The 26,080-nt window shown below is 40.0% G+C and overlaps 1 protein-coding gene across 2 annotated transcripts in view; it reads right to left on the bottom strand.

Annotated features, from left to right (window-relative positions):
- Nucleotides 1-5,056: 5,056 nt before the first annotated feature.
- The window catches only part of LOC124413200 (neural cell adhesion molecule 1-A-like), a 56,923-nt gene continuing 35,899 nt past the window's right edge, over nt 5,057-26,080 (bottom strand). Inside the window, exons 3-7 of one of the 2 annotated variants that reach the window (XM_046893631.1) lie at nt 22,333-22,446; nt 19,979-20,151; nt 9,268-9,423; nt 7,444-7,777; nt 5,057-5,658 (exon numbers count right to left, since the gene is read on the bottom strand). In XM_046893631.1, coding sequence (XP_046749587.1) covers nt 5,519-5,658; nt 7,444-7,777; nt 9,268-9,423; nt 19,979-20,151; nt 22,333-22,390 — 861 coding nt within the window. In that variant the 5' untranslated portion in view covers nt 22,391-22,446 and the 3' untranslated portion in view covers nt 5,057-5,518. Of the gene's footprint in view, nt 5,659-7,443; nt 7,778-9,267; nt 9,424-19,978; nt 20,159-22,332; nt 22,447-26,080 lie in introns of both variants that reach the window. The other variant, XM_046893632.1, reaches the window with a different exon arrangement.

The following is a 26,080-nucleotide window of genomic DNA, read 5'->3' as shown; positions in this document are numbered from 1 at the left end:
TGCATATCGTATATCCGTGCAAGTATACAACTCTTGCATATAAAGTGCCCTTTATTCTACTTATGTTCAAGGATTGTTCCAGCGAATTGAAACGAGGAAAATAATCCCGCACAAGTGTATATTACCTGTACTATGTGTGTACAACATTTATATGTACATACATACATCTCGTGTCAGGATGTAGCGTATATCACTCTTCACCGAGATAAATCCCTATTTTCCACTGTAAAACCATCTGGGGAAATAATCTGTCTCATTCTTCACACCAAATTGCTCTGGTATACACATTGTGTTGCATTGCCGCACTGTTTCCTCCATCCCGTAACTGTAGTTCGGCGTACTGATGCCTATACATCTCTCCGTATATATATACCTACGCTCGTACCTTATACCTCTGGCTGAGGTGATTTGTTGCTAGGTTTAGACCAACAAATTTCAACTGCTCGGATCTTATTTGCAGTATGTTATCCAGCTGCTACATTGATCTCCTAGTTGCGTTTTCAAGTTGAAACTCGTCAACGAGGTTATTGTATACATGGTGTTTCCGAGTAAACGTAGCAGTATGTTGGGTTGCCTACTACCGAGGGAAATAGATATCGGTGATACAGATCTACTGAGTTATCGGTAGATAGCGCGTCTAAAATCCTCGCGAGTGAACTGGAACTCTCAATGTTGCCAAGTTGTGAGAATTTGCCCGAGTAGTTGTTTTGTTACTTATAATCAATGCTGAGGCGTTCAGCGATCGTGTTCCGGAGTCACGTTAAAGCGGTCATATTACTTGATTTGACTAATTGATGTGATGATGATTGAGGAGGTCTGTTTTACCGATATTTGTTCCCCTTAGTCGTAGGCAATCTAACATACTGGGGCGTTTACTCGGAAACAATATTCCGCATAGATATGTAGCAAAGGAGAGAAGAATAAGAAAAAAAGATACACGAGTGCCAGAGTTTTAACTTTTCAAACATTCAAAATCAATTCAACGCCTCAGAGTGTAAGGTTAAGCTGGAAAATAATTGTTTTCTCAAAATGGCGAACGGGATTTAGATTCTTCACGGCGAATCTGGCCAAGTCGAGTTTGCCGATCGTACGACTGCTTTTAGCGAACGATTCCCAAGGGGGTAATAAACTACATTAGAGCGGGCGGGACGCACTTCGCGTAAAACTAACTCGATAGCCGACCGTCCAGCAGCGTGTAGCCTGGAAAAGTGAAAGCTCAGCAAATCCGGAGGTTCCAGGTTATGGCTATTCCGACCGCAATTCTACCGGCCGATATCACACGCGTCACATATATCCCTTGACGGCGGGACGTTTCCGTCAAACGCATACTCCACTCCGACCCCCCTTATACATCCATGCTTTGGTCCCTCCATACGCTAACGGACAACCTGGCTAACTCTCTGCAAGGCATTCTGCACATTATCGATGGCGGGTCAACTGTGCTAAGGTCAAACGACGATAGGGAAAGAGGAGGGGAAGTAGAGAAAAATTGTCGGCAGGGTATTTATCACGAAGTGGGTCAAGCAGCGTGTGGAGTAGGTACATTAGAATTTTTAATGGTCTAAGTCTCTCAACAAAAGGCGATTAATTTTTATTGAGGTTTATTTTATTCACAAGTTTGCAGATTGAACGTCATTTACATGTTGTTTTATACTTCAATCAATTCGTAGTATAAGCACCGCTAGTGGTAATTACGCAGACGTTTTGCGATATCCCAAAAACAATTCGGATAAACGATTTACTCCAAATTTTGTGAAAATATTCTTGGATAGATCATCCTCCTCGTCACGATCCGGATTTCTCTTCTTTTTCAACAAAATAGCAACCGTCCAAAACGATATTCGATTTTTTGTCCAGTTATTTATTTAATTATCAATAAAAAGCATGACAATTAAAAGAAGTGGGATCTTGGAAAAAAGCTTTCTCTGATACTGAATAAAGTATCCAAGAATACAGTCTCTAAATTTAAAGTAAGTCGGCTAAACTGTTTTTGAAATATCGTCGCAAATGCAAACTACCGTACCGAGTGAAACGATCGATATTTTCATCGATAACAATGCTTCCTCGTAATTTTTCCTGACGATAAAATTTTTTTTTTAAATACGTCGATAAGCTCGATTTACATGCTTTCAAATAAAACGAACCCCAATCAAATTGAATAATTGATTGTCGAGATATAAATACCCAAAATCGCTTTACTCTCTTAACCGTCCACGCGTATATACACGGCTTTAATCGTTCAAAAGCACACGCATGAGAAGATTCTTCGTACCTCGGAGGTGAAAAGCGTGCCACGGAAACAAGGGTAGGAAGGTGAGAACAAAATGCTTGTGCGATTCGAGAAGCAGCGCTAGAGCGAGAGAGTGACGGGTGTGGGGTGGGAAATGGGGGGGGGGAGAGGGAGGAGTGGTACACACAATTTCCGGAATGCGATTGACGCGGTGGTATAAAGCCGCGGCCCATCTCTCCGAGGCTAACCAGCTAGGCTGTAGGGTAAAGCCAGAAGGTTTGATATCTGCTAATGAAATTGTCTGCCACTCGGTTGCCCCTTGAAACGGGTAAAACCTGTTGGTATTTACGGTCCGAATAACGTGTGTATGTGCTTCCAAGTCAGGTATTCGTTTTACTTTACATCTCTTTGTACATGGTGTCTATACTATGAAGTTTTCTGTAAAGGACCTGCTAGACTTTCACTGCCATCTGGTTTTTACGCGCAGTCAACTTCGTCAGAATTTCACCAACATGGTAAGCAGAGTGACCATAGAGATATCAAGATAGAGGATGCGAGAAATGGACTCTCGTCCGAGTGAGAACTGAAAACGTTTGGCGAATGGAGAGAGAAGAACGATCAGGAAGCCATCTTTGTCTCTCTTTTACAACGTGTGCGCGACAGAGACAGAAATGGCTCTCTCATCTTTACTCTCTCTGTCCATTCACCGGACGCTTTCCGCGATGTCTCATCTTCTCTATCTCAATATCTCTATGAGAGTGACGGCACCGTAACCCGGTCATTCCTAATAGGCGAAAGATTATGGTTAACTGCCACCGGTCGATTCTAGGGAATTTGTTTTTGCTAGGGAAAGTTTGCTTCAGGTCTGCGAACATGGATGTCAACCAATAAAAATTAAACAAGTTGAATCTCGCGCGCTACGAGCAAGTTCCCTCAAGATAACCTCTCGGTATAAGCTAGCTTCCATTTGGCGCGATTTTTCAAGCGCGAACGCCCGGTTTGAATCTAGAATACATTATATGGAGGAAAAGGTAAAAAGCAGACAAGCAGTCGAATGGGAGGGAAGAAGCCAGATTTGCCGAGGGCTTGGCTCTGCTTGGCTTTGCTTTCGAAGCCCTCGCCTCCTCGTGAATTGAGTTTTGGGATACCTTCGCTTGCTCCTACTAGAGTAGCTCTCTCTCTCTGTCTATCTCTCGAGCTCACCTTTTTCTATTTTCCTCTTTACTCCTGCTCTTTGTAACCGCATTAGTTGTCCGCCCTGTCTGGGTGATAAAAAATGTATCCTGGCCCAGTCTCCTCTTATTCTTCTACTTCTTCTTCTTTTATTCAACCACGGTGTACATCATCAGAGCAGTGTGCGAGGGTGCCTGACGCTTCGCCCTCGCCTTTAGTCGTCTCTTCACCCGCAAAGCTCGTTACCCGCGTTGTAATTGATCCCAAAAACTTTGATTTCAAAGCCTTTAGGCCGCGGGCTTTTCTTCACCGACGACGAGAGGCACCCTCCTCATCATAAATTTCGTAATCTCGGTCGCTCGAAGTTCGCAATTGTAGAATCGAGTGCGAGGATCTTTATTAGAAGCTCAGCAGGTCGGTGTCCATTTGCCAGATTTTTCGTTTTAGGGTTATTTCTTTTACTCCGTCACAGCCGAGTATTGCGCAAGGGTTGTGCAATTCCTGTTGTGGAAAAAGACGTGAGAACGAGGCTGGTAATATATCACTTTATTTCATTCCTGTTTCAATTTACCACCCGTAAAAGAGTTTCGTGCTTTTATCGTAAAACTTTTTCTCCACCTCCTCTTCCTCGTTCTCTCATACTCATCCTCATCCTCCGTTTTCAAGACGGGAAATAAGGGAAACAGACGACGACCAACCGAGGTTCCGTGGCCATGGGAATATAAAGCATCGATAGGCCTCAAGTATTCTCGAACTAACTGCGTTACAGGGGGAAATATCTCCTGACCAAACTAGCTCCTCTCTTACCATCTAACCTTGTTCTCTTTCCGAATCGAGAGCGAACTACGCGTATAAGTCAATTCTGCCAAACTTTTATATCAACGTCTGCTACAATCATCATGTGTATTGATATGTTGAGGTCGAATTCACTCTAGCTGTTCGATCTTTAAATTTCGATTTTCAGATACCAGGAGGTTGATTGATTCAATTGACAAACATCCAAGTGTGCATGAAACTAAATTCTCCTTCATTTATTACTTTTTACCCAATTATTAATGGTTTGCAAAACCGAATGGCGAAACTTGGTGACTTGCTAAGCGTTCGAGTGGAGTCGCGTAAAGGCTTTGAAATGTGGAACGGATAAAAGAATGCGGTGTGGAATATTTCGATGATACTACGATACAGAAACGTCCCTTTTGACATGGAATTCAAAAATAAAATGAGCGATTGATCGTCCGCCTTAGCAATTAATCGCATATCATGCAATTGTTTATACTTTGATATACGCCCTTTTGGCTATAAAATCTTTTTAAAAATATTCAGCTTGAAAATAAGTGTCTACGGAACGATTGGCAATGGTAAAAAAAAATTATATTCATATATACCTATACAAAGGTAAATAATTAATGATTCTATCCCTTAATCCATGACGAGAATAAATTTTCTGTATATAGGTATAGAATTATCGTGAGTCCTCGAACGAGTCGATAATTATAATTCAGCTTGCAGATGAGAGCCATAATCGCATGGAATTAAAAAACCTGTCGATTAATTAAACGTCAATGTTTACATATTAGGTATTGGATTCGGGTTGGGTCGAGTCACGAGAGAAGATGCTTGCTTGAAGTTTGGCATTCGGTTTTATTAAATACTTTTTTATTCTTAATTATATAATCATATTTTCATAGCATACGTCGGTTATTTATTTACATGGGTTTGAGAATTTTTTTTATTTTTTGTTATCTTGCCTTTTGGTTTTTGGTATAGGTATCCGGATAGTTAAGACGAGCAGACGACTCTAGGGTAGATCGGCACTCATCTTGCGGGGATCGCTGAGTCTCCGGCTCTTCTTTCCTCTTCCTTGCAGCAATAAATATATATGTATACATACGGACCTAGAAACTGCGGCGTTGAATCGCCCGTGACGCCTTCCGGAGAACGACTGTTGACCTCGGACCTCTTCCTTGTGATCCTCCTTCTCTCCCGCGGAGGGAATAACCGCCCCACATACAACAACGGTGTTCGTTGTCTGTCGTCGGTCAAGTTTCTTTCTCCGAGTGGCCGTCGGGGATTCGGTCAGAAACGCGTGGCCCTCCCTAAACCGACGCTTCCCTCTCACGTGGGGTAGAGGCTCGTAAAACTCGGTATCCTCCAGCTGACCGTTGCCAACAGGGTGACGAGGAAGTTACTCGCGAGAATGGCGGGGCTCAGATTTCGCCGATCGCCACCGTGCATTGCGGCCGGTTTTTCCTCCTCTGAAAATAGAAGCATAAAGCAAAGGTGAGGGTGGCGGTTCGAGTGGTTCTCGGATGTGATTTTTCACTGCCAAATCGAAATAAGGGTGTACAGAGGTTCGCGGGAATTATTCGAGATTCGTTTCGGCGGATTAGCCTGTTTTAATTGATGAAAATGAGATCAGCTGACCCTCTTCACGCTTATAATTTGTGATATTGACGGGTTTGAGGGGGAGGTTTCTTTGATCCCTGCAAAGCGGCGGGTATTTGCCGAGGAGCCGTTTTCCGCTCAGCCGCGCCTTTTCGACGAACGCAATGCTAATCCGATGATCCGGGAGTATCGCCTGACCCGGACGATTTAATGAATACCTAATACAAACCCTTCCGCGGCAAGATTCAGTCCCAAACGCGTTCCGCGTCTTTGCAACGAACGCGGTTGCGCGGATGAAAATGTATGAAAGGATTAGTGACGCTGGAGGGTGGAAAATTGTTTTCCCTGTACTTGTAATTGGCACCGGGCAGATTGCGGTGCGCGGGGCTAATTCGAATCCCAAAAGTTTAGACCCGTCGCGCTCTTGAACGGTTCCCACGGCATTTTCCTCCGACACGAACACCCCTCGTGTTCCGGGGGTGTTTATGGATCGGGTACATAACCAGCGGCATTGCTATGCCAAACTTGGAATATCACACCGAGGGGGTGAAGCAGACACGTTTTTCGCCCGAGGAATGCTAATTCAAAAACCTGGTAACCCGTACGTACCCTCTCGTTTTTACCCTGCTCGGGAGTTCATCGGAAGCTTCATTCCAAAGTACAACTTGCCTACAATTTTCTACGGTATATATAGATATATACGATACACGTACATATAACACCCCCTCCGAATGGCCAATGAATGGGGAATTATTGTATGCGTGTGTACGGTTGGCCGAGCTTTCATCCCCTCGTTGCAGCTAACTTGGTGTATTCAAATTACCAGAGATATTTCATCTCGGTTTCATCGCGTTGCCCTGAGGGAGTGTTGCCTGTGCCGTTTCCACGTTATCGCTTGTTGTACGGTTATAGGTTCGATACTTACCCGGTTCAGGCAATAAATATCCAATCGAAAATGACGCGAATTTGAATAACGGTTCGAGCTGCTCCGTCAGAGACGGATTTTCAACATCGAATCGCTAATCCTCGGTCCCGCTTGGATGTGCTCGGTGTTGAAATGTAACTTTATCATCATTTTTAATATAGTTAATTTATGTATCGAAACGGGGAAACGTCACGTAACGCGAAATTTGAATTAAGCTTACCAGAGTGTTATGTATACATATATATGTAAGTGTATATATATATATATATATATATATATATATACAGGTATGTATTATCATTCTCAAGAACGACAAGTATGATCGGTACGGCGTGAGAGGAATAACAATTTCGCTTCGGGCGAGACCCTTTTTACTCTAATTCAATGTGAGCATGGCTGCTCTGCTGGTTGGTAGCAAGGTATTTTGAAATGTTTCATATTCCATCGGATACACGGTTATACGAGTGACGAGGGATGTATCCATCCGTCGGCGATTTCCTCAAGACAGGCAATAAATTTTTCATCCCTGTTCAGCGATGCGAAATATTCGTGAATAATTTGCACCCGTTTCAAATGGGCGAAAATTCACTTTCAGTCCCCAAATCTACCTCTACTGCTCATACGCGAAGGCGGGAAATTTGAAATCTGTGCAGTTAGAACGCCCGGTAAGTCGATTTGGGGAGTTTGAAAAATTCTGGTCGTCTCGAAGCTTTCTAGCTTATTCACTCACCTTCGATAACGTGAACTATAACGTATGCTGGCCTCGCGTTGCTCGGGGCGCAAGTGTAGTTGCCACCGTGGGATGGTTTCGTCTTATTAACGACCAGGGTGGAGCCCGTCTCCGTCGCCTTCACCTTGACGCCAGGTTCAGCGTCGTAGTTGATCATCCTGCCCTGGCGATACCAGAATACATAAATCGGTGGCTCCGTTGCCGACATCAGTTGGCACTCCAAACGTAGGCTTGAGCCCTGCTTGACGTGGAGGTCTGGTGCTCCAGGTATTATGGAATATGCCTCGGTGATCTTCAGTCGGGCGAAATTCTGCTGGACCGGGTGGGTAGCGACCTGAAAAAAACTTTTGTAACCACCATTTCCTGGGCTTTGATTTTTGCATCGTGCAAGGATACAGTGAAATTATAATCCCGAAGCTGAAGTAATGGTAGAAAGTCAACCGATGTTATGGAGAAAAGCGAAGGATGCAAAAACTTTATACACGTGTATCTAGGAAAAATGTCCGCCTGGATATCTGCAGACTAAAATTTATCGTCAATCTAACAATGCATGACGCTGAATCTTAGAAGTAACCGAAAAAGTTGTTCCAGAATGTAATTCACACGAGCCACTTTTATCAAGCTTGATATTTTCAGGTTTTTGCCGCAGGAAGTAAACCATAATTTACATCGTCCTCGTTTTCGGAACACGTGGCTGTGTGTGTGTGTGTCTTCTGAAGTTAGCTCTACGACTGTTTTAACGACTGTTTTATTGTCCGTTGGTCGGACTCAAACGCACACCCACTGGTATTTCGACGGGATATAAACTCTCGAAGAAGAGTCTGGCAACAGGACCTAAGTCCCCCATTTGTTAGGAAAAAATTCAAATTAGGGAAATAATGTATACTGTGTTATTTGACTTCCCACTTTTCCGAGATATCCAGGAAGTTATTACTATAATGACCTTGTGAATGACTGGATGACAAGTCGAGTTATCATTAGAACTACACGTTCATGTATAGGCAAAGACTGCATAGATCGATCAATTTTTTCATGCCAAACGATATATCGAAAATGAATGAAAGTGTTGGATTCCATTACCAAGATTAATTCGAACTGAGAAATGTTTATATTTTGATCCAATCCTGTCGGATTCATTCCTTAGGCTTTTGTGAAAATGAATATTTTTGGTCCGGTAACAAAACTCGAAAACGGATGAACGAATATAAATGAAATTCAGGCGATTGACTCTCCTCAACTTAGAACCAGTCAAGGTTTTGAAAAAAGAGGCTGAACCGTCACTGAGTTATCTGCGTAAACAAAAATTTTTCTATCCAATCTTTCAATTTCCGTTAACAAATTGTAAATAGCGAAAAGTTCTGTAACTACTTCTTCTACGCTAGTCGACTACTTTTCCCTAGTTGCTCATTTTCTTTCACTCGGGATTCTCAGTAGAAAACGATTGAAAGAAAAAAGAAATTCCGAGAAGCACGTTTCACGTTGCGGATGATATTAACGAGCACGTGAAAATCAACAAATTAAGATCTTTGGAATATGAAAGATCTTTGACCCCGCATTAGCCGTTCTTCAGTTTCACTTCGCTTCGTGCACGAATCTGACATTTCAATGGAGCCAACCTTTGGGATCTAAGGCCGGGCTGACCGATATGTCAGCTCTAATGACCCCTCGCTAATTGTTACCCGCGAGGCTAATCTCTTTTTAACTGATATTTAAACGCGCGTTTAATTCCGGAGGACAGCTTATGCGGTCCGGCGAGGCCGCTTCCGGATAGATCTCGTCATTGGTATGCGGGGAGGGAAGGCGAATAACCGTTGATGGCATCACCTGACACTCGTACACCCCAGCGTCCTGAAAAGTGACTCCTCTGATGAGGAGAGCCCAGTCCGAGCTCGAGGGTCGTATCACAAAGCGACTGTCCACCGAATGCGTCGCTGCTCCGACGGTCAAAAGTTGGCGATCTCTGCGCCGGATCCACGTTACCTGAAACACCAAAGGGTCTCAGGTTAGCCCATCGAATCGAACGGGAATTCCATTCGCATTTTATTGACTTATTGATTTCAGAAATATAGGTGATTGTTTAGAGTAATTTATGAAATTCATTTATTCGTAAGAGCTGCGAGAATTTTGCTTGAAATTTAAGAAAAAAAAAAATAAACTAAAATTCTTAATTTCAAATCGATCGTTCGGTGCGGAATTACAATTACATCGTAGAGAGCATTTTTATCTCTGAGATTCACTGAAATAAATTTTTCTTAATAGCAAATTCGACATTGCTGTTTTTCGATTGATTAGAAAACAGAAGCAGTGTCACCTTGAAAAAGTTAACGTATGTAATGGTACCAACGTGATACAAATATGTTTTACTTAGTATTTTCAACGAAATAAATCATCGCAGAGTGAAATCAAATAAATTTATATCATTATAAAATAGTTTTAAATAAGAAATCCATGTTTAAGATATTATTTGTCATATAAGTAAATTTTTTTTTCTCTTTCTTTCGTTGTACGACAATCATCGTAACATTAACGGCCATATAAATTTAACAAGTAATCAAAGTTTAACTATGATCGTACGTAATTAAATTATAAAAAAAATTATCGATTCCTCGTTTATGGAATAAACTCAAATGTACAATTTTACAATTACTTTTAAACCGGAATTTGAAATGAAGAAAACTGATAATTTCATTGCATATTCACGTAACGCTTCACTTCGTTTCACGGAAAAAATCGAACTAGAGAAGGTATAGCGATTTTGATTTTCAAAATGTAGACTAATCTCCGTAGGTTCCCTGATTTAGTTGAAACGATAATAAGTAAAAAACAGTTAATGTCAAAATGCTCACGTTTCAATTCCACCTATATTATCGAATTACAGGGTATAGTTTTTGGTTCCATTAACCAAGCTGATCGACGGCCCCAGATTTCGATCGAAGTCCTTTATAGTCGGGATCAGTCCAGCGGCTTGACTAATGTAAGTGTCGGTGCCCCGCAAAGAGATGCAGAGAAGCTGTTTGAGCCGATTGCAAGCGCGTCTCGACCTGCAGTGATTGGATTCAGATTGCCCAATCAATATTCTGGACCGTGGAGTCTGGGCGGCGTTCATCGCCGCTACACAAGGCCTTATTACACGCGTAATTAGAACATCGCACACAGCTAATGCCTCCCAGGAAAGCAATTCTCCAGCAATATAATATCCGAGTCACTGCCTCGTAATCTAGGGTTGCCGTAATCCCTATCCTTCCTGAAGATGTCCTCCACCGTTTCCTCCTCCTCTCTCTCTCTCTCTCTCTCTCTCTTCGCCCTGCCGCAAGGATTTTCGCATTCAATACCGACTGCGCGTTTATACGCGATCTCTCCTGAAACTTACCTCGTGAAGTAACGAGATAACTTACCCCGTTATCGGATGGGGCAAACCAAAAACTAGTTCAAGGACATTCCTTCTACACGTTTTACCTTCGCCTGGCTGAGGTTCTTCTCGCTAAACACGAGGTACGTTTTACACTTATTTACTCTCAATACTTCGCAGGATTTATCGGTACTACTTCCTCGTGCTTAGTTAGTCTAGTCAGGCTTTGCCTCTTTAACGTTCGGTTAAGGATGAATTGGTTTTACCGTCCGGATCAAGGATTAGGGAAAGAGAGAAGCCCGTTTAAAAATGTGTTATTTGTGCTAATAATAATCACCGCGAATAAAGTAAGACGTCTACTATTTAATGTATTGTAAACGAATCTCATGAAATTCGAGTAACACAATTAGTTAAAATATGAACAATCCTATAAAAAAGGTTCTATAAGTATAAGGTCTAATATTATTGAACTTGACTATTTCTAATCCAATTCTAATGTTTATCAGCTGATTTCATTCATCAGAAATATTTTCAGAGATAAAGTCTAAAAATATTTTCACAAACAGTTACCACTAGAGTAAAATGATTTTTTCTCTCTCCTTAACTTGTGTTTCATACGGTAGGGTGAAGGAATTCATCCTTTATGTATGAATACGTAGTAGCATTTTTTTTTTGTTTCTTATTTTACTGCTTTCGTCGTTCCAACTCCAGGCGAGAGATTAAAATGGGGTTGCAGGAACAACGTTCGCTTCGGAACGATGAAGAGAAGGAGACATTCGTTCTCATTACGATGGATTGAACACGGAAATAGAGAGAGCGAGGAGGGGATCTTTTTCCACATTCCCTTTTTCTTCTTTTCCGTCCAACTCCCAGTGCGGATGGACACCGGAATCCATTGTCTCCAGGCCGTACCGACACATGGGAAGCCGCTAATCCCCACTTTCCCCGTGTTTCCTAATTTTCGCGTGGACGACTATTTATATACGAAGCTTGTTTCTCCGCCGACACAAAGGTCCTGCGGAGGCATCAGACCTGCGGTGAACTTCAGGCTAGGTTTGTCAGCTTAGTTAAGCTTTTAAATTGTGCAGCTTTTCAACCTGCCCGCCACTCGTTTGAATTATACTGTTATCACCAAGTTGAAGGTAGATAGGTAATGGTGTTATTGTTAACCGTGGTGCCCCTCAATGCTGAATTGTTATTCCGTCAAATTGAAGGGATCTTTTTAAACCTCTCGAAATCCTCCTCAACCGATTTTTAAAGAGGCTTTTCTCGTTGAGGGCAGGTACCTGTTCTATAGTGTGGATTAATTTTGTGCAGAATTTGTATAAGCTTAACTTCAGAATCAGTTTCGATTTACGGAAAAAGTCAGTGAACTTTACAAAAAAAAAAAAAAAAAATATTAATATTGGGCAACAATTGCTTTCTGCAATGATAACTGAGAATGAAGTGGAAATAAAAAAGCGGAGAGCGATAAGATCCTTTTCAGGACGTTTGGAATAAATCATGGGTTGTCTATAGATCTTAAAGTATGGTAAATGAAGGCGATGAATCGGAAGGAAAAGGCAAACAATTTAATATATATAATAAACAGATCTGAATTCGTTCGTTTGACCTTTTTTGTTTGCCCATCGCATCAATTAAGCGGGCATATTTCAATAAGTTACAAGTAAAATTATGTGAATACAGTAAACGAATTCTGACAAGTTGCAATCTGCCGAGCAACAAAGGTGATCACTATTCATTGGTAGATATCCGTAAATCGAAACGATTCTATATCGATTGTTGGATTTACTTTTCATTATCATAGTCATTATCTTCTCACGTACCGCAATTAGCAATTTATATCCAACAGCTACTTCCTGCCATTACGACTTTTCTTTGAGAAAGAAAATGATATCAGTCCCTCGTAAATTCGCTTGACGAGCCCTGCTAGCTTGCTAGCTTTTAGACGTAATGCTGCAAGTCTTCCAGGAAATACATTGTCTGATATTTTCATCAGCTGCGTGGGCCTTATCTTTTCAGGATACTCTCTCACAGTACAGAGCGTCGTCGTAACGAGATATTGCGGCAAAGCCCTGCCTGTATGTGTATATGTAACAATACGTAACCCACATAACACACATTTCCGTATTGTATAACATGGAAGCAAAAGAGAAAAAGAGTGAGAGAAAGAGAGCCTCAGCTGTACCGGCTTACGAAAAATGACAAAACGTTGTTGTACTTTTTCATAGAATCCATACTCTCGGCTCAGTTCCATTTATGCTTTGATACGATTTGATTAAAGGCATCAGTTTCCTCAAAAGTTATACATGCCGACGTTGACAGAATTCGTTGCATATTTTCGACGAGTTTTTTTTCACCGTCAAAATCGACGTCGTGAAAAATTTGGTGCCTGGACGACTTAAGGTTCCGAAAAATCTAGACTCAAGGGTTCGGACGATTGTATTGGGAAGATTGATGCTGTATTGTAATGAGGTGTCGCTTCTTCTTTTTTGGCGAAGAATTCAACCGACACAATCCTGTGCTTGTGAAGTACTTCTCATGAAACAAAGAATTCCATTTCGCTATGGAGAAGTCCATTTTGGGAAATCGATTAATCGGGGTTTAGTTGTCTCGGACTTGAGTTTCCAGCTTTGACTTTCGAAAGAGTAGAAAAAAAAAAAAAAAAAAAAAAAAAAAACTCCGTATAATACACGAATAGGTCCATCCGAGTGAACCATGCGTGTCGTGAATCGACTTTCTCTTCCGTGCCGGGGAAAAAAACTGTCGAGAGGAAAATCCTTTGGAAAATCCAGCGGAATCAAGTTCGGCCTATTGTAAACTGGAAACCAATTTCGTTTGTCCTTATACAGCAAGGGTCAATATCGTCTATATCTATATACTTTACCCTCTCGATTTTAACCTGTCTCTTTGCCTCTTTCTCTCTCTCTCTCTCTCTCTTGGATGGATCTAAACCCGGAACACTTGGTTCGTTCGATTGATCCATGCTCTCAGCGAGACTTGGAAAACATTCTTCTTTGAGTTCTTCCTTTTAGTACGTACTTGTCGAAGAGAAGTGTGCCGGGCGACTTCGGGGGATAGGGGAATGTCACGTCGTTGATAAGTTCCTTGTTCGATGGTGGACTGCTACCTCTTTTCAAACTTCAAATTCGCCTTACCTAGTCATTTTACTTACATGCTTTTCCATTCTCCTGAAAACCCGTTAAAGTTCCTTTCAATTTCAAATTCTCTTCCAATAAAGTCGTACACGATAAGGTTAAATTTAGTAGATCTAGAAGTGATCTTTACTTAAATGAACTTAAGATATAATATAAGAAAGGGTCTCCTAAAAACTTTGCAAGATAGCTTTGCATGAAAACGAAGGTACGCAGACATTTATGTATACATATATTGTAGGCATATGATGTAAAACAACTGAAGTCTTGATACAAAGTACCTCGTCTTAATCTACTCAATTGTTTCCCCCATTCGGCAGGGGTTTATGTATATGTCGTTTCGTAAAACATCCTGCAGAATGTAATTATAATTACAGGAGTTTAGGATTTACAAAACTTGTTTTTAGATTGCTAAATTCCCGTTTCGCGTTCTGTTCTGTTCTTTTGAATAAAGCAGCAAATAGCCTTAATTAAAAAGTTTTATACAATCCGGTGTTGCAGGGTGTGCGATGAAGACGGTCTCCTTTGGTAACTCAGTACCTACTCATAATACTCTCTCGAAGTAACAGCGGAAAAGTCTTACTTAAATTTATCCCTAATGTTCGTCTGCTTCAAGCCACTAGAGTTGCTCGCGAAATGTCCCCAGATGACGGAATAATCCCACCTCAATTTTCAGCGTCGATAAATAGGTTTGTACATCCCTGTATGTATACATAATATACATACATATACATGCCTAAACACACGTTGTACCTGATCATGCAAGCAGGTTCCTACAGTTCGCACCATGGCGTAATTAATTTAGCCAATTGATGCCTCCTCTTGAGCTAACACTCCCAGAGGATATTTCATCTATAGGGCGTGCCTATTTCGTTACACGGAGTTATCCCGTTGCGTAATTCGCACGAACTTTCGTAGACATCTGAATGAATGTGTTGCCAAAAAAAGTTTGGGCATTCCGAAAACAGATGTCTGTACTAAGAAGTTCTTACGTCTTATGGAATCCAAGAAGATGTGCTTGTGCACGTATTTGCTGTATGTTTTCACTCGTGGATAATCATACTGTAACAAGTGTTGGCAAAGTTCAATCGGTCCATTGGTGATGACTTGAATCCGGTTATCGTACCAAAAAAATACTTCAAGAAAAAATGTTGCTAATGGTAAGGAGTACCAAGCATACGCTCTTGCCTTTGGTCGCAAAGGTCACAAAGAGCATCGACCAGCCGGGTCTTTTGGGTCGGTGGAAAGCTGCTTACGGAGGACGCAATATCGTTTTCTATATCTTTATTCGTACCTGGGGGCCGTTTACTCCTGGTGTTGTGACGTAAGCTCGTAAATTTTCCTGCACCTCGCGGTTCTCGTCATCTGACAATGTCTCCGGGAGATACTGCTCTACTTTCTAAGGATTGACGCGTCGAGCGAACAAAGGACTGTTGTGAGATGGCTCGTTCACGCGCGAGTTTTGCTCCTTTTTCTTCTTATCTTTGGTCCAAGGAAAGCAGGACGAAGGAAAAATCCTTTTGAGAAAATAAGAAATTTTAGATGGAATTAATTCGAACAACGTCGTTAGATGTAATCAAATTATTCGAATTTGACTAATGGTGTGCATTATGCTTTGAACCAAGTCTTTCTCACGCCTCGTCTATCCGTTAATCAAGGAACGAAGAAGGAGCTTGAGGAATGCTGTTTCGACTTTTTGCTTCCTCTTTTTCGGATAGTCTGTTTTTTAATCATTCAGAAATAAACGTTCCTCGACGTAGATTGTTATAAAAAAGGAATTGATTAATTTCAACGTTTTCACGCTGCTTTGCCCTTTGCTCTTCTTATTCTCATACTAAACGTCCTCCATCTCGTTTCGCCTTCTGACATCTGATTAAATAATCAGGTAGATAGAATTAATTGCTCAGTTTTTTTCTTCTCGTTTATCGTACTTTTCTCTGTCTTTGTGCAAGTACAGAACCAGTATTTAATATCGTTTACTAATGAATTTTACGATCCTGTGTAGTTCGAAGTCAGATTAAAATGCTTATGGGATAAAACGACATTATAGATACTCGCATACAATATTGCTAATGGTAAATTTTTTTCCGTTTCTTAGATTTTACACAGTTTTTAAAGGTGAATTATTGTAATCAGTCAACTCAATCCGAGGCTTAGTCTTTGAGAGGTCCGAGATAAAATGAAACATCCAAACTCCAAAAAATACAAAGCAATCGAAAGTAGGTGCATTCGAATCAATATTCCCGTCAATATTGCACCGCAAAGTAATTACATTTATATTACCTGAGGGGCTCAGGATTTGGAACGACGATTGAAATAACAACGCAATCTTCATTTCAACGAATAAATCCATAAAAAATCGAGTTAATTGCGTATGCACGATTACTCACATTCACCCAGAATAAAAGTGTCACAACCCACTTTGAATATAATTGCAAATTTCTTGAAACATGCGTTACCCCTCAGGGTAGTTCCACGCTATGACATATCGACTTGTGTCGTACAACTGTGCAGTAAAATGTACATGATGTAAAATTTTTACGACGGTCAACGGTGAACACACATTTATTTTTCCTCGAACCGCATCCATTCGAGTGGAGCGAATAGTGTAATTGAAATTTGTTGAAACGGCCAGGATTTCATTTGGCCGCTGGATCGAATTGCTTGAGGTGAGATGCAGTCCCTCCTCCTTTTCTCCCCGTCGAATTTGAATCAAGTCCACCTTCCCCGACGCTCAAACGGCGATAAAATTCAAGGGAAAGGAATTACTGTCCCGGAGCTTGAGGGTCGAAATCTCGGAGCGAATTACTCGGCACTGACGAGAGGGAGTTGCTGGCCCTCGACTCTCGTCTGGGCCTCTGGATTGCGCCAGGTCAAGTCGAGGGCCGGAGGTTAAGGTGAGTGGAGGTGGGACGACCTAGAAAATCTTTGCCCTGTATTATATTTCACGCGATACCTGCTGCCGAGCCGCAGAGCGACGTTTTGTTACGGAATTTTTCCGGAATCAATACCAGCCTCGCCCGAAGCTCTTACCTACACCATACAGACGAAAGCTCCTTTCCACCTTTTCTCAACCAGATGAATTCATCTTTTATTCATGTTTCGTTGAACCGGTAGGCAAACGCTTCAACTCGTTTCACCGAATTACAAACTGCTCAGGGCCGACTTGTATGTTCTTTATCCTCCTTTTTTTTCCCTCCATCTCTATTGTATAAACAATTTGGCTTCATTATTTCCTCATCCCTTACTTTCCTCCTTCTTTTTCAACGGTCATTTCGAGTCGGATAATCTTTCCACAATTTTTATTATCGCTGAAATTGAGATAAAAGAAACTCGTTCGCAATTTATTCATTGGAAATACAAGTTTCACTTATTTTCGACATTTCCTTTAATGCACTATATTTTATTCCCAAATTGCTACGCTGCATGCAGTTTTTAACCTTTGATATATCACTTTTCGATAACTCTCTGTGGCTAATTACTCAACTAGTTATTTATTTTTATTCTTACAGTTTGAACGAAGAGAAAATAGGGTTCAACACATTGTCATTTTTCCACTGTAGCCTTTGCAGATGCAAAATGATAAGATAATAAAACTGCTTTGTTCACGCGATGTGAAAATGTATTTGAAAGGAAAATAAAAAAAAAAAAAACAAAAAAAAACAACAAAGTCTCGTTCTAATCCTCTCGCGTGTTCAAATCCGCGAGAATAATTTCCGACTATACAGCTATGCCAATCCTTTTCGCGATACAATATAAAGCCTGCGGAAATTCCTTGTGCAAATAAGTGATGGTATACAGCTCTGCGTTTCTATAATCTATCCTATATACGTACGCCTGCTCGTAAAAATTGTGTGGCTGCATACCTATTGTCAACGTTTATTGTAATATTTTCAGCAAAAATTGCACGTCCTGCAAAACCAGCCGAGGTTATAACATTAAATATACTTCAAGATTTTCCCTAGGACGAACAGGATATACGTTCACATTAACAAGCGATTTTCAAAAGCCAATTAGAAATTTGGATCAATTTATCGAACACTGTAAGAGGGTTGGAATGTTTCATAAAATCGCACGAATTTCTTTTTGGTGTTAAAAATATCATAAAAAACAAATCAGCATAAAATCTCTAACCGGAATCCTCGCAAGCTGACGTGGCCACTCTGATCGCGTGCTGCAGCCTTTCGGTATCTCTTCGGAATCTCTGTGGGGTTTTTTTATTGTTCGTTTTAAGATTGAAAAGAGAATTAGCGTGTTTTTTTCGTACTTCCTACTTGCTTGATTTGGTATCTGTCTAAAGATTGTAATTGAATTCTTAACTTGTTTCCGTAACAATTACTGACTTTTAGATGTTTGTGAAATTTCTGCTGATTTGACGTACAGCGAGGAATGTTCTCTGCCTTCCTTTTTATAGAAAAGGAATATCTGTGCGATTTGTATCGAAATTTGTGAGGAAGTGACTTTGGTACGAAATAACTTTTGGCCTACCAAATATTCGTCGATCGTAAAGCTCGAATGGTGAAAACGAATTTCATGGAGTAGAACGACAAGACAGTGTGCCAGAGTGCTGCCTCTTCGAATGGGCATATAAACGAGATATTTTGTAGGTCGTTGTTTCTGTTGTTCGGAAGTTGCTACAATTTCCAACTCTCAAATAGCACCAGCAGTGATATACCAATAATGATATTGTCGCTTAATTTGAAAGGAACATTTTATGGATGAATAAAAATTTGAGTTGGTAAAAAACATAAAAGAGCGGAATTATAAGCGAAAATTTAGTCATTCATGTGTAATTTCGGATCGTTTCAAAGTGGGTGAAAATTTTGAAAACTCGTCCGATTTCAATCTACGATAGAAAATTTTATTCAGTATACTGTTTTCCATAAATTCGCCAAAAAAAAAAAACTTTCCCTCGTCATGTTGGAATCGCGAAATATTTAATTTCACAAGTAGTATTGCCCGAAGTATTATAAAACAAAATTTGTTCCAGTAAATTTGTGGAAAATAGTAATCTGAATAAAATAAATCATCGTGGAGCGAATTCGAACGAATGTAATACATGTCTGACCATTCTGATTAGGAATTTTGTTCGTTTCTAACTTCAGTACGTTCAATTGTTGTATTTTTAGGAAGATTTTCTCAGCCCATGGACAAAATTATTTGCTAAATACTCAATAAGCGACTATTTCGTAATGAAATTATTGAAAAGTATCAACTTCCGGTCAACCAACCTCCCTAAAGATGCAAATGCCGATTTTATGTTCCAGTTCAACGAATGAGGTTCAACCCTTTCAACGATTACTGATAACCCCGGCTCAGCTTTATCTTGTCGGTAAATTCTGTTTTGTATTCGTCTCAAGTCACCGCAAGCCCTCAGAAAAAAGCTTCGCGCTTCTCCATCTCTACCGCAAAGTGTCTCGCCTCGCTTTCGAGTTGGCCAATATTTAAAGAGATCTTTTATTTCCAATTGTATTCTCGGCTCTCGTCTTTCCATTCTTTCTTTACTGCTTTCTTTCATTCGTGCTATTTATAGAAAATTGATTCTAATAAGTCTCAATTCGCGGGTTTATAACTTATACCTGACTCTCGTTGTATTCGGCAGGCTGATTCAATCAATAAATTTCCCTTTTTCAAGGTGTTGATTGATACTTTCCAAGAGGGCACGTCAGTGAAGATCCAGACTTTTTCGATTGACACGAAAATTCAATTACCCATAAGTTTTCAGGACAAAATTATAATTCTCCCGTCAGTTTAGATTTATTATATTCAGGTACGTTCCAAGACGTCAATTAAGACGACGTAGAAAATTGGTAAGATTCAAAAAAAAAAACTCCTCGCGTCACCATTTTTTTTACGTATAACTTTCAAGTGATTCCACAGCTATTTTTGTACCATGAAAAATAAAAGTTTCTATCCAATTTGCAAATCTGACGATCACGAGACAAGTCCAATCATCTTTAATCGGATTCAGTGATTCAACACCGTCCGATAATAAATATTTTAAAGACAAAAAACGTTTGAATTAACTCACGATGCCGGCTCCTGGATCCGTGAGCTTGCAGGGAAGGGTAGCCGTGCCTCCAGTCTGGGCGAGGACTTCCCTGATCGGCCCGTCTGGAATCTCTCCATTTTTGCTACTGGGTCCGTTAAGAGGCGCCGGCAAGTTGTTGGAAGCAGAGTTTTGCTGGTGCTTCGCATCGCCCTCTGCGAAAAAAAAGGATAGAAATTATCCAAAGTCTAAATTTCTCAGCACCTCGCCGATGAGGATGAGCCGCAAGGCGAAGAGGTGGAAAATAGCTTAGACCAAGTTATTGCGAAACGTGTTTTTCCGTACGTACGACTTTGATATTTACCTACCCAAGGAGTCTTTCGAACTCCTGTGTAAACCGTCGCGAAGTATAGAAGAAGAATATTGATTACCCTTCGACGCGACGTGCCGAAAGTTGAATTTTATCCCCTCAAGTCTGTTTGTCGTTGCCGGAAACGAGGCTGCAGGAAAGTAGCCAGTGGCGTTTCCTTAGGGTGTGTACAGGGTGATTATTCAATTGCATGGGAACGTAGAGGCGAAAAACATTCGGTGAAACTTCGAGCGTTGGGGTCTGGGAAAGCCGAAAAGCCGGAAACCGCTTGATCATCGACAAGTTTCACCCTGGCAACATTTCGGTCAACTGTTCAACCATTAGACACGGGACGGCGAAACCTGCTCGCGAGATTAATGCGACCACCGAGAAAGTTCACGTTTAAGACGTTGCGCCCCAGCAACTGAGGGAGGGAGAGAGAGAGAGAGAAAGAGAGAGGGGAGGGGGAGTAAGGGAGAGTATATTACTGTAACTTGCCGAGTCGTCTGCATAGTTGAGTGAATATGTAACTTAGTTCGCGCAATTATATCATGGCTCTGCACCAGCTGATTACTTGTTTTCTTTGTGCCGCACCGTTTACCTGTCCAAACTCAGACGCGGGTATCCTTGGCAAATTTGATTAGATCGTCGATGAAACCTGCGCCAGAAACCGTCTACGAAGGTGGATTGAGCGGATTTTATTATTATTTTATTATATTTTTTTTTTTTTTTGTAGTCAAGCTTGGAGATTTTTGGACAGTTTGTTCTCTGCTATGATTTAACTTTCTTTTCTTACTGTCATACTTTTTTCTTTGAATAAAATGAAGAAGGTGTAACCTTCGGTCGAAATATCGAATTTCAATTTCAAACAAGATCCGTTTTGTTTAAAAAAAAAAAAAAATTCTTTCTGTAAGAAATATCGGCGAGCAAAATGTTTGAGATTATTGTCAATAACAATGCTCCTCGTGAATTGATTTTGTCGTAAAAGATATGCAAATGAAGCTCAATCTACATAATTTTGAATAAAACAACACCAATTGAATTGAATATTTCGGCTATCGCGGTATGAATTCCCAAAATTTTCCCTTCGCGTTTGTAAAAACGAATGAACAAACGATGAAACGGCATTGCCAAAAAGTCCGGGGAACCTGATAGGCTGCAGAACTTTGAAAGCCCCTCGACTCGCGGAAATTGGTTTTAAAGTCATTAACTTGTCGCGAATCGAGTGTTTCATGTCTGGCACGAGAATAACTCCGAAAGCCAAAGATGAAAGTTTCTGATTTAAATTATACCGAGGTCCGTACCTACCATCGTCGGAAAATCGAAGGAAACCTTCTTCGAAGTCTTGATTTGTTTTACAGAGAAAAATGTAACCGTGATAATTTCTCCGATTTCGGAATACCTTTCCAATCCCCAAAAGTTCATGCCCATAAAACTCAGATCTCTCATTATCGTAATTGATCGAATAATAATTGGAAGCAACGGGTTTATTAGCTCGCGTTGATACCTCGTACCTACACACTGCAGTTGCGGTTTGGACTCGACAGAGTTTGCTTCAATTTCCGCACAGCTCAAATATCGTCCAATTCTAGTCTCGTTATGGTCTACTATGTTCGGTTTCAATTGCTCGTCATTCCGTTCGACCTAGGAGTACGTAGAGTTCTGGAGTAATCAGAATTCCCTGCAGCGTAAGCACGCCTCCAGGTATCATGTATAACAGTGGTATGATGAAACGCTGGAATAACGTTGTTAAACAACCGATGATAAAGTCCCTTCCAGACCTCATCTTCGCGCGGTTGATTGCTGAAGTGGTTATGAAATACGGACTGAAATTGGCTCGAATGTAAATTGGTATCGCTAATTTTCTTCTCCGTGAACGCGGAGCGCGACGCCGAGCAGAATTGAGAAGAAAATCTGAATCGAAGGATGATGGATTAATCATCGCTGTTTCGTTGCTTGATGAAACGAGAAAGAAGAGAGAATTTCAGGCGAACTTGAGTCGAACACCCAATGAATAGAGGACTTTATGGTACTCGTGATAACTCACCGGTGAAGTAGAGGTTGATTTCAATCGCGAGGGCAATGAGAACCAAGTGTCTCTTCATGGCGTTTGATTGCTGCCAGCGCGTCTGTCTTCTTAGCTCTTCTTCATATCTTCAATCTGAAATAAAAGAAAAGAAAAACGTAGAGTGAGCTCGTCACGCTTCATTGTTGCTATTATATGATTTTTCTTCGTAGGATTTAGAGTTAGATCGTAAATATGTTGTGACGGTTAATGTTGATTTGACGAAATTTTTAGCCAACGAAAGAAGATAAATACACTAAAACAAAAGAGGGAGAAACTTATTATTAAAGACACAAGGTGTGAACTGTAAAAAAAATTGTTCAAATCTGTATTTCTAGATTTAAAATCAATCAATGCTGTTTTATTATGGAAATTTCGAGTGAAAACTGTATATACTTTCTTTTTTGTTTAGCAAATAAATGAATTATGGGTGTATAAATGGTATAAATAAAATTGTAAATATTAATTATATTTAATCATTCGTATATCCATTCATTCGCAAGATTTGAATACGCCTTTTATATATGTATATAAAACACTCATTTTCAAATGATTTTGTGTAATAATTTTGCTGTGACTAGTCTTTTCTTAAAAAAATAACATGTTTAATTTTTTATACTCAGCTTTTACTTCTCTTTATTGTAAACTTGGTAAAATTCTTGTGTTTTGAGTCATAGGTTTAGAAGAAAATGTGCCTATACTTTGTTTAGTAAAAAAGAAACGTATGTTGTAAAATCGAATCAATTCACAAGTGAAAGAATAAATAGAAATATGGACTACTAGGTATTAATTCGATGTTGATTCTGGGATTGCCAAACGGTGAAACTCACATTCGTTCATTATTTTCTTATTTGATTTACCTAATAGTCATGCTATTCAAACTGTTACAATATCGAAGCGAAAACATGCCAAATCCAAGGTTTAAAAATTCATGGAGTTTGTACACGCGATCCTTGTTCAAATATAGATCCTTGCTACGAGTTCATCAGCCGCGTGAAGTTCGTCAGAAAATAATCCTCCCCGGTTTATAGGCGGGATATTATAACTACAGGGGTGTAAAAAACGCTGCCCAGTGTCAGCGAGGAGAGGGATAAAAAGGGAATGAAAAAAATTGAGAGGGAAAAGAGGAATTGAGTAAGAAAAGAGTGTAAGGATACTTGAGTGTAAGGCGGTTGAATAGCCGCTTTAGGCAGAGCTCCATGGGGGAGGGAAGTGGAGGTAACACGACATTAACCAACCTTTTCAGTAAAACCAGCAAAACCCAGAGGAGAGAGGGTTTCTATCACCCTGGTCAAGTCTCTTTTTACTTCGTTTTTCCTCTCTCCTTTGTCTGTTTTTTCACTGTTTTCCGTTTCCTTTTTATCCGATCCTTTCACATATACATATAGTGACTCGGACGCGTCGATCGATCGATTATTCTATCGAAATGGTTAGAATGTATCGATTAGTGTACATTTTAGTCTATTGCGCCGGACTTTTGGTCCGTAAAAAAAAAAAAAAAAAAAAAAAAAAATTGAATAAATATGCAACGAGTTCAACTCGTATAGGAAATCAATTACCCAGAAATTTATTTGTACTGAAAAAAAAAAAAAAATAATAATAATATCCAGACAAGTGTAAAAAGTTTATCTAACGTAATTCGCGTCTCTTCAAGATTTTCAGAAAAACGTACAATCTTTTGAAATTTTCTCAGTACATATATCTAAACCAGACGCAATTCATATCGACGGTATTTCAATATTCTCTATTTCCATTCCAGGAATAAAGAAAAAAAAAAAAAAAAAAAAAAATGTGTTAGTTGGATCAAATAGAGCAGGGTCAAAGGTTAGATATATCGGAGGAATGCGCGTTCGCCGAGAACTGATGTCTGATTTCCTCAAGGAGCGTGTCCTTGTCAAAGCTTTTCGCGCAGGGAACGAGAGCAGCGACCGAAGCCCCGAGGCGTAAGACAAGCGGCAAAACGTGAAGGGAAAAACCGATAAAGGGTGGAGGGTAGGAAAAAGGCTGACCCCAACTCCCGGAGTTCCGCCTACAAGGTATCCTGGAGGAATTCCCCTGTTGTAAGAAGCTTTCGTCAGACGAGTGTAGGAAAAGCACGCGTTCCTTTGGGAACGCGTAAATATCCGAGTACATGCTCGTGGCTTCGGAATATTAACTTTGCCGAATCGCCATCCAAAATGATCAAGTTCTGCAGACACGTGCCACGTGCTTCGCGATATTCCGAAATTTCATTTTTACGGAGTATTTGCGGTTGCATGTTGCCCGCAGTCTATTATTTCCTTTCCACTTTAAGGGGAAACTCCAGCTGAAAGTTTTTTTTTTTTTCTACTCAATTTTTTTTTTTTAATTTATTACAAATTTTGGAGATTCCAGTTTTTTTTTCGTTAATAATGTAGATTTTCGACTAGCGGAATGTACCGGATTTTTTTTATTGCACAATATTACAAAATGGCTGCCGTAGGCATAATGGCGTGGAATGTGTATTTTTTATTGTCTGGCGTGATTTTTGAAGATTCAGTTATCGTAAGCAGAAAGTTCACAAAGATTGTTAAAATATATGAGTTTGACTATGGTCCGAACTATAATCATATCGATATTGAAAAAATTCGAAATTTCGCATATTAACCTTAAAGACGAAGTATCGTTTTTTCCCGTTTTTGTTTACAAAATTGTTTAACATAATCATCCATTAAGTACTTTCTATCAAACCAAATGATATTATCCTTGTTCGAAGCATAATAATATTCATATATATATTTACATAATATATTCAGAAGTTTTTTCAATTTCTTATTTAGCACAACTGACGCTTCAAAAATCACGCATTTTACGCTATTATGCCTACAGCAGCGATTTCGTAATATTTAGCAATGAGAAAATGTGGAAAAATATTTTACATTTTATATTATTGACCACAAAAATCCGAATCCCAAAATCTCTCACAGATTTTCATCAAAAAATTCTGTAAAACGAGGTAAAAGAAAGAAAGAAAAAAAAAAAAAAAAAAAAAAAAAACACGAAGCGCTCACCGTAGAATTACTCCTTATTTCTATCTGCAGGCTCACGCGAATAAGTTACAGGAATACCGCGAAGGAAAATGGAAGACAGATAAGTACACATAACCGAGTTTCCCGCAAGTACGGAACGCCCGCCATTTCTTCAGTTAACGTCTTATATTGCAACCACAACACACACGGCATTCAGCTCTCCGCAATACTTTTTACTATGTTCTTTAAAAATTCTCCTCTCGTACTTACACTGCGCCATGCCATGCCATGCCGCATGAGATTTCGTTCTTTTATTACCGGTCCACACCTTTCTTTTTACCCGGTAACCTCAGGTTTATATGTTCAACTCGTATGAACTTTACACTCAGCTACGAACAATTCATTCGCTTTAGAGATTGGCAATGTAAGCTTACACGTCGTCGAGTTCGATGCTCTTTTTTATGGTTCACCGGCTGCATTTTTTTTTTATTTCAAACTGCATTCTTTTACATTAGCAGATTTTTCTTTAAACTTGATTTCCACGGTTGTATCAACAGAAATTTCCAACTTAAGACGCGCTGTTTGGCTTTCTTTCTTTCTTTCTTTTCTTTTTTTTTTCTAATTTTTAACAAAGTCGACTGTGATGTGTACGTTTCTTCACAGGTTTCGAATTCGTTCTAAAAAAAAAAAATATTATAAATTGTGAATAAAATTGTTTAATATTAAAGTAACGACTTAAGTAT

The sequence above is a fragment of the Diprion similis genome, chromosome 12, assembly GCF_021155765.1.
Source record: "Diprion similis isolate iyDipSimi1 chromosome 12, iyDipSimi1.1, whole genome shotgun sequence".
NCBI classification, from domain to species: Eukaryota; Metazoa; Arthropoda; class Insecta; order Hymenoptera; family Diprionidae; genus Diprion; species Diprion similis.
This window is presented reverse-complemented; position numbering and strand designations above follow the sequence as displayed.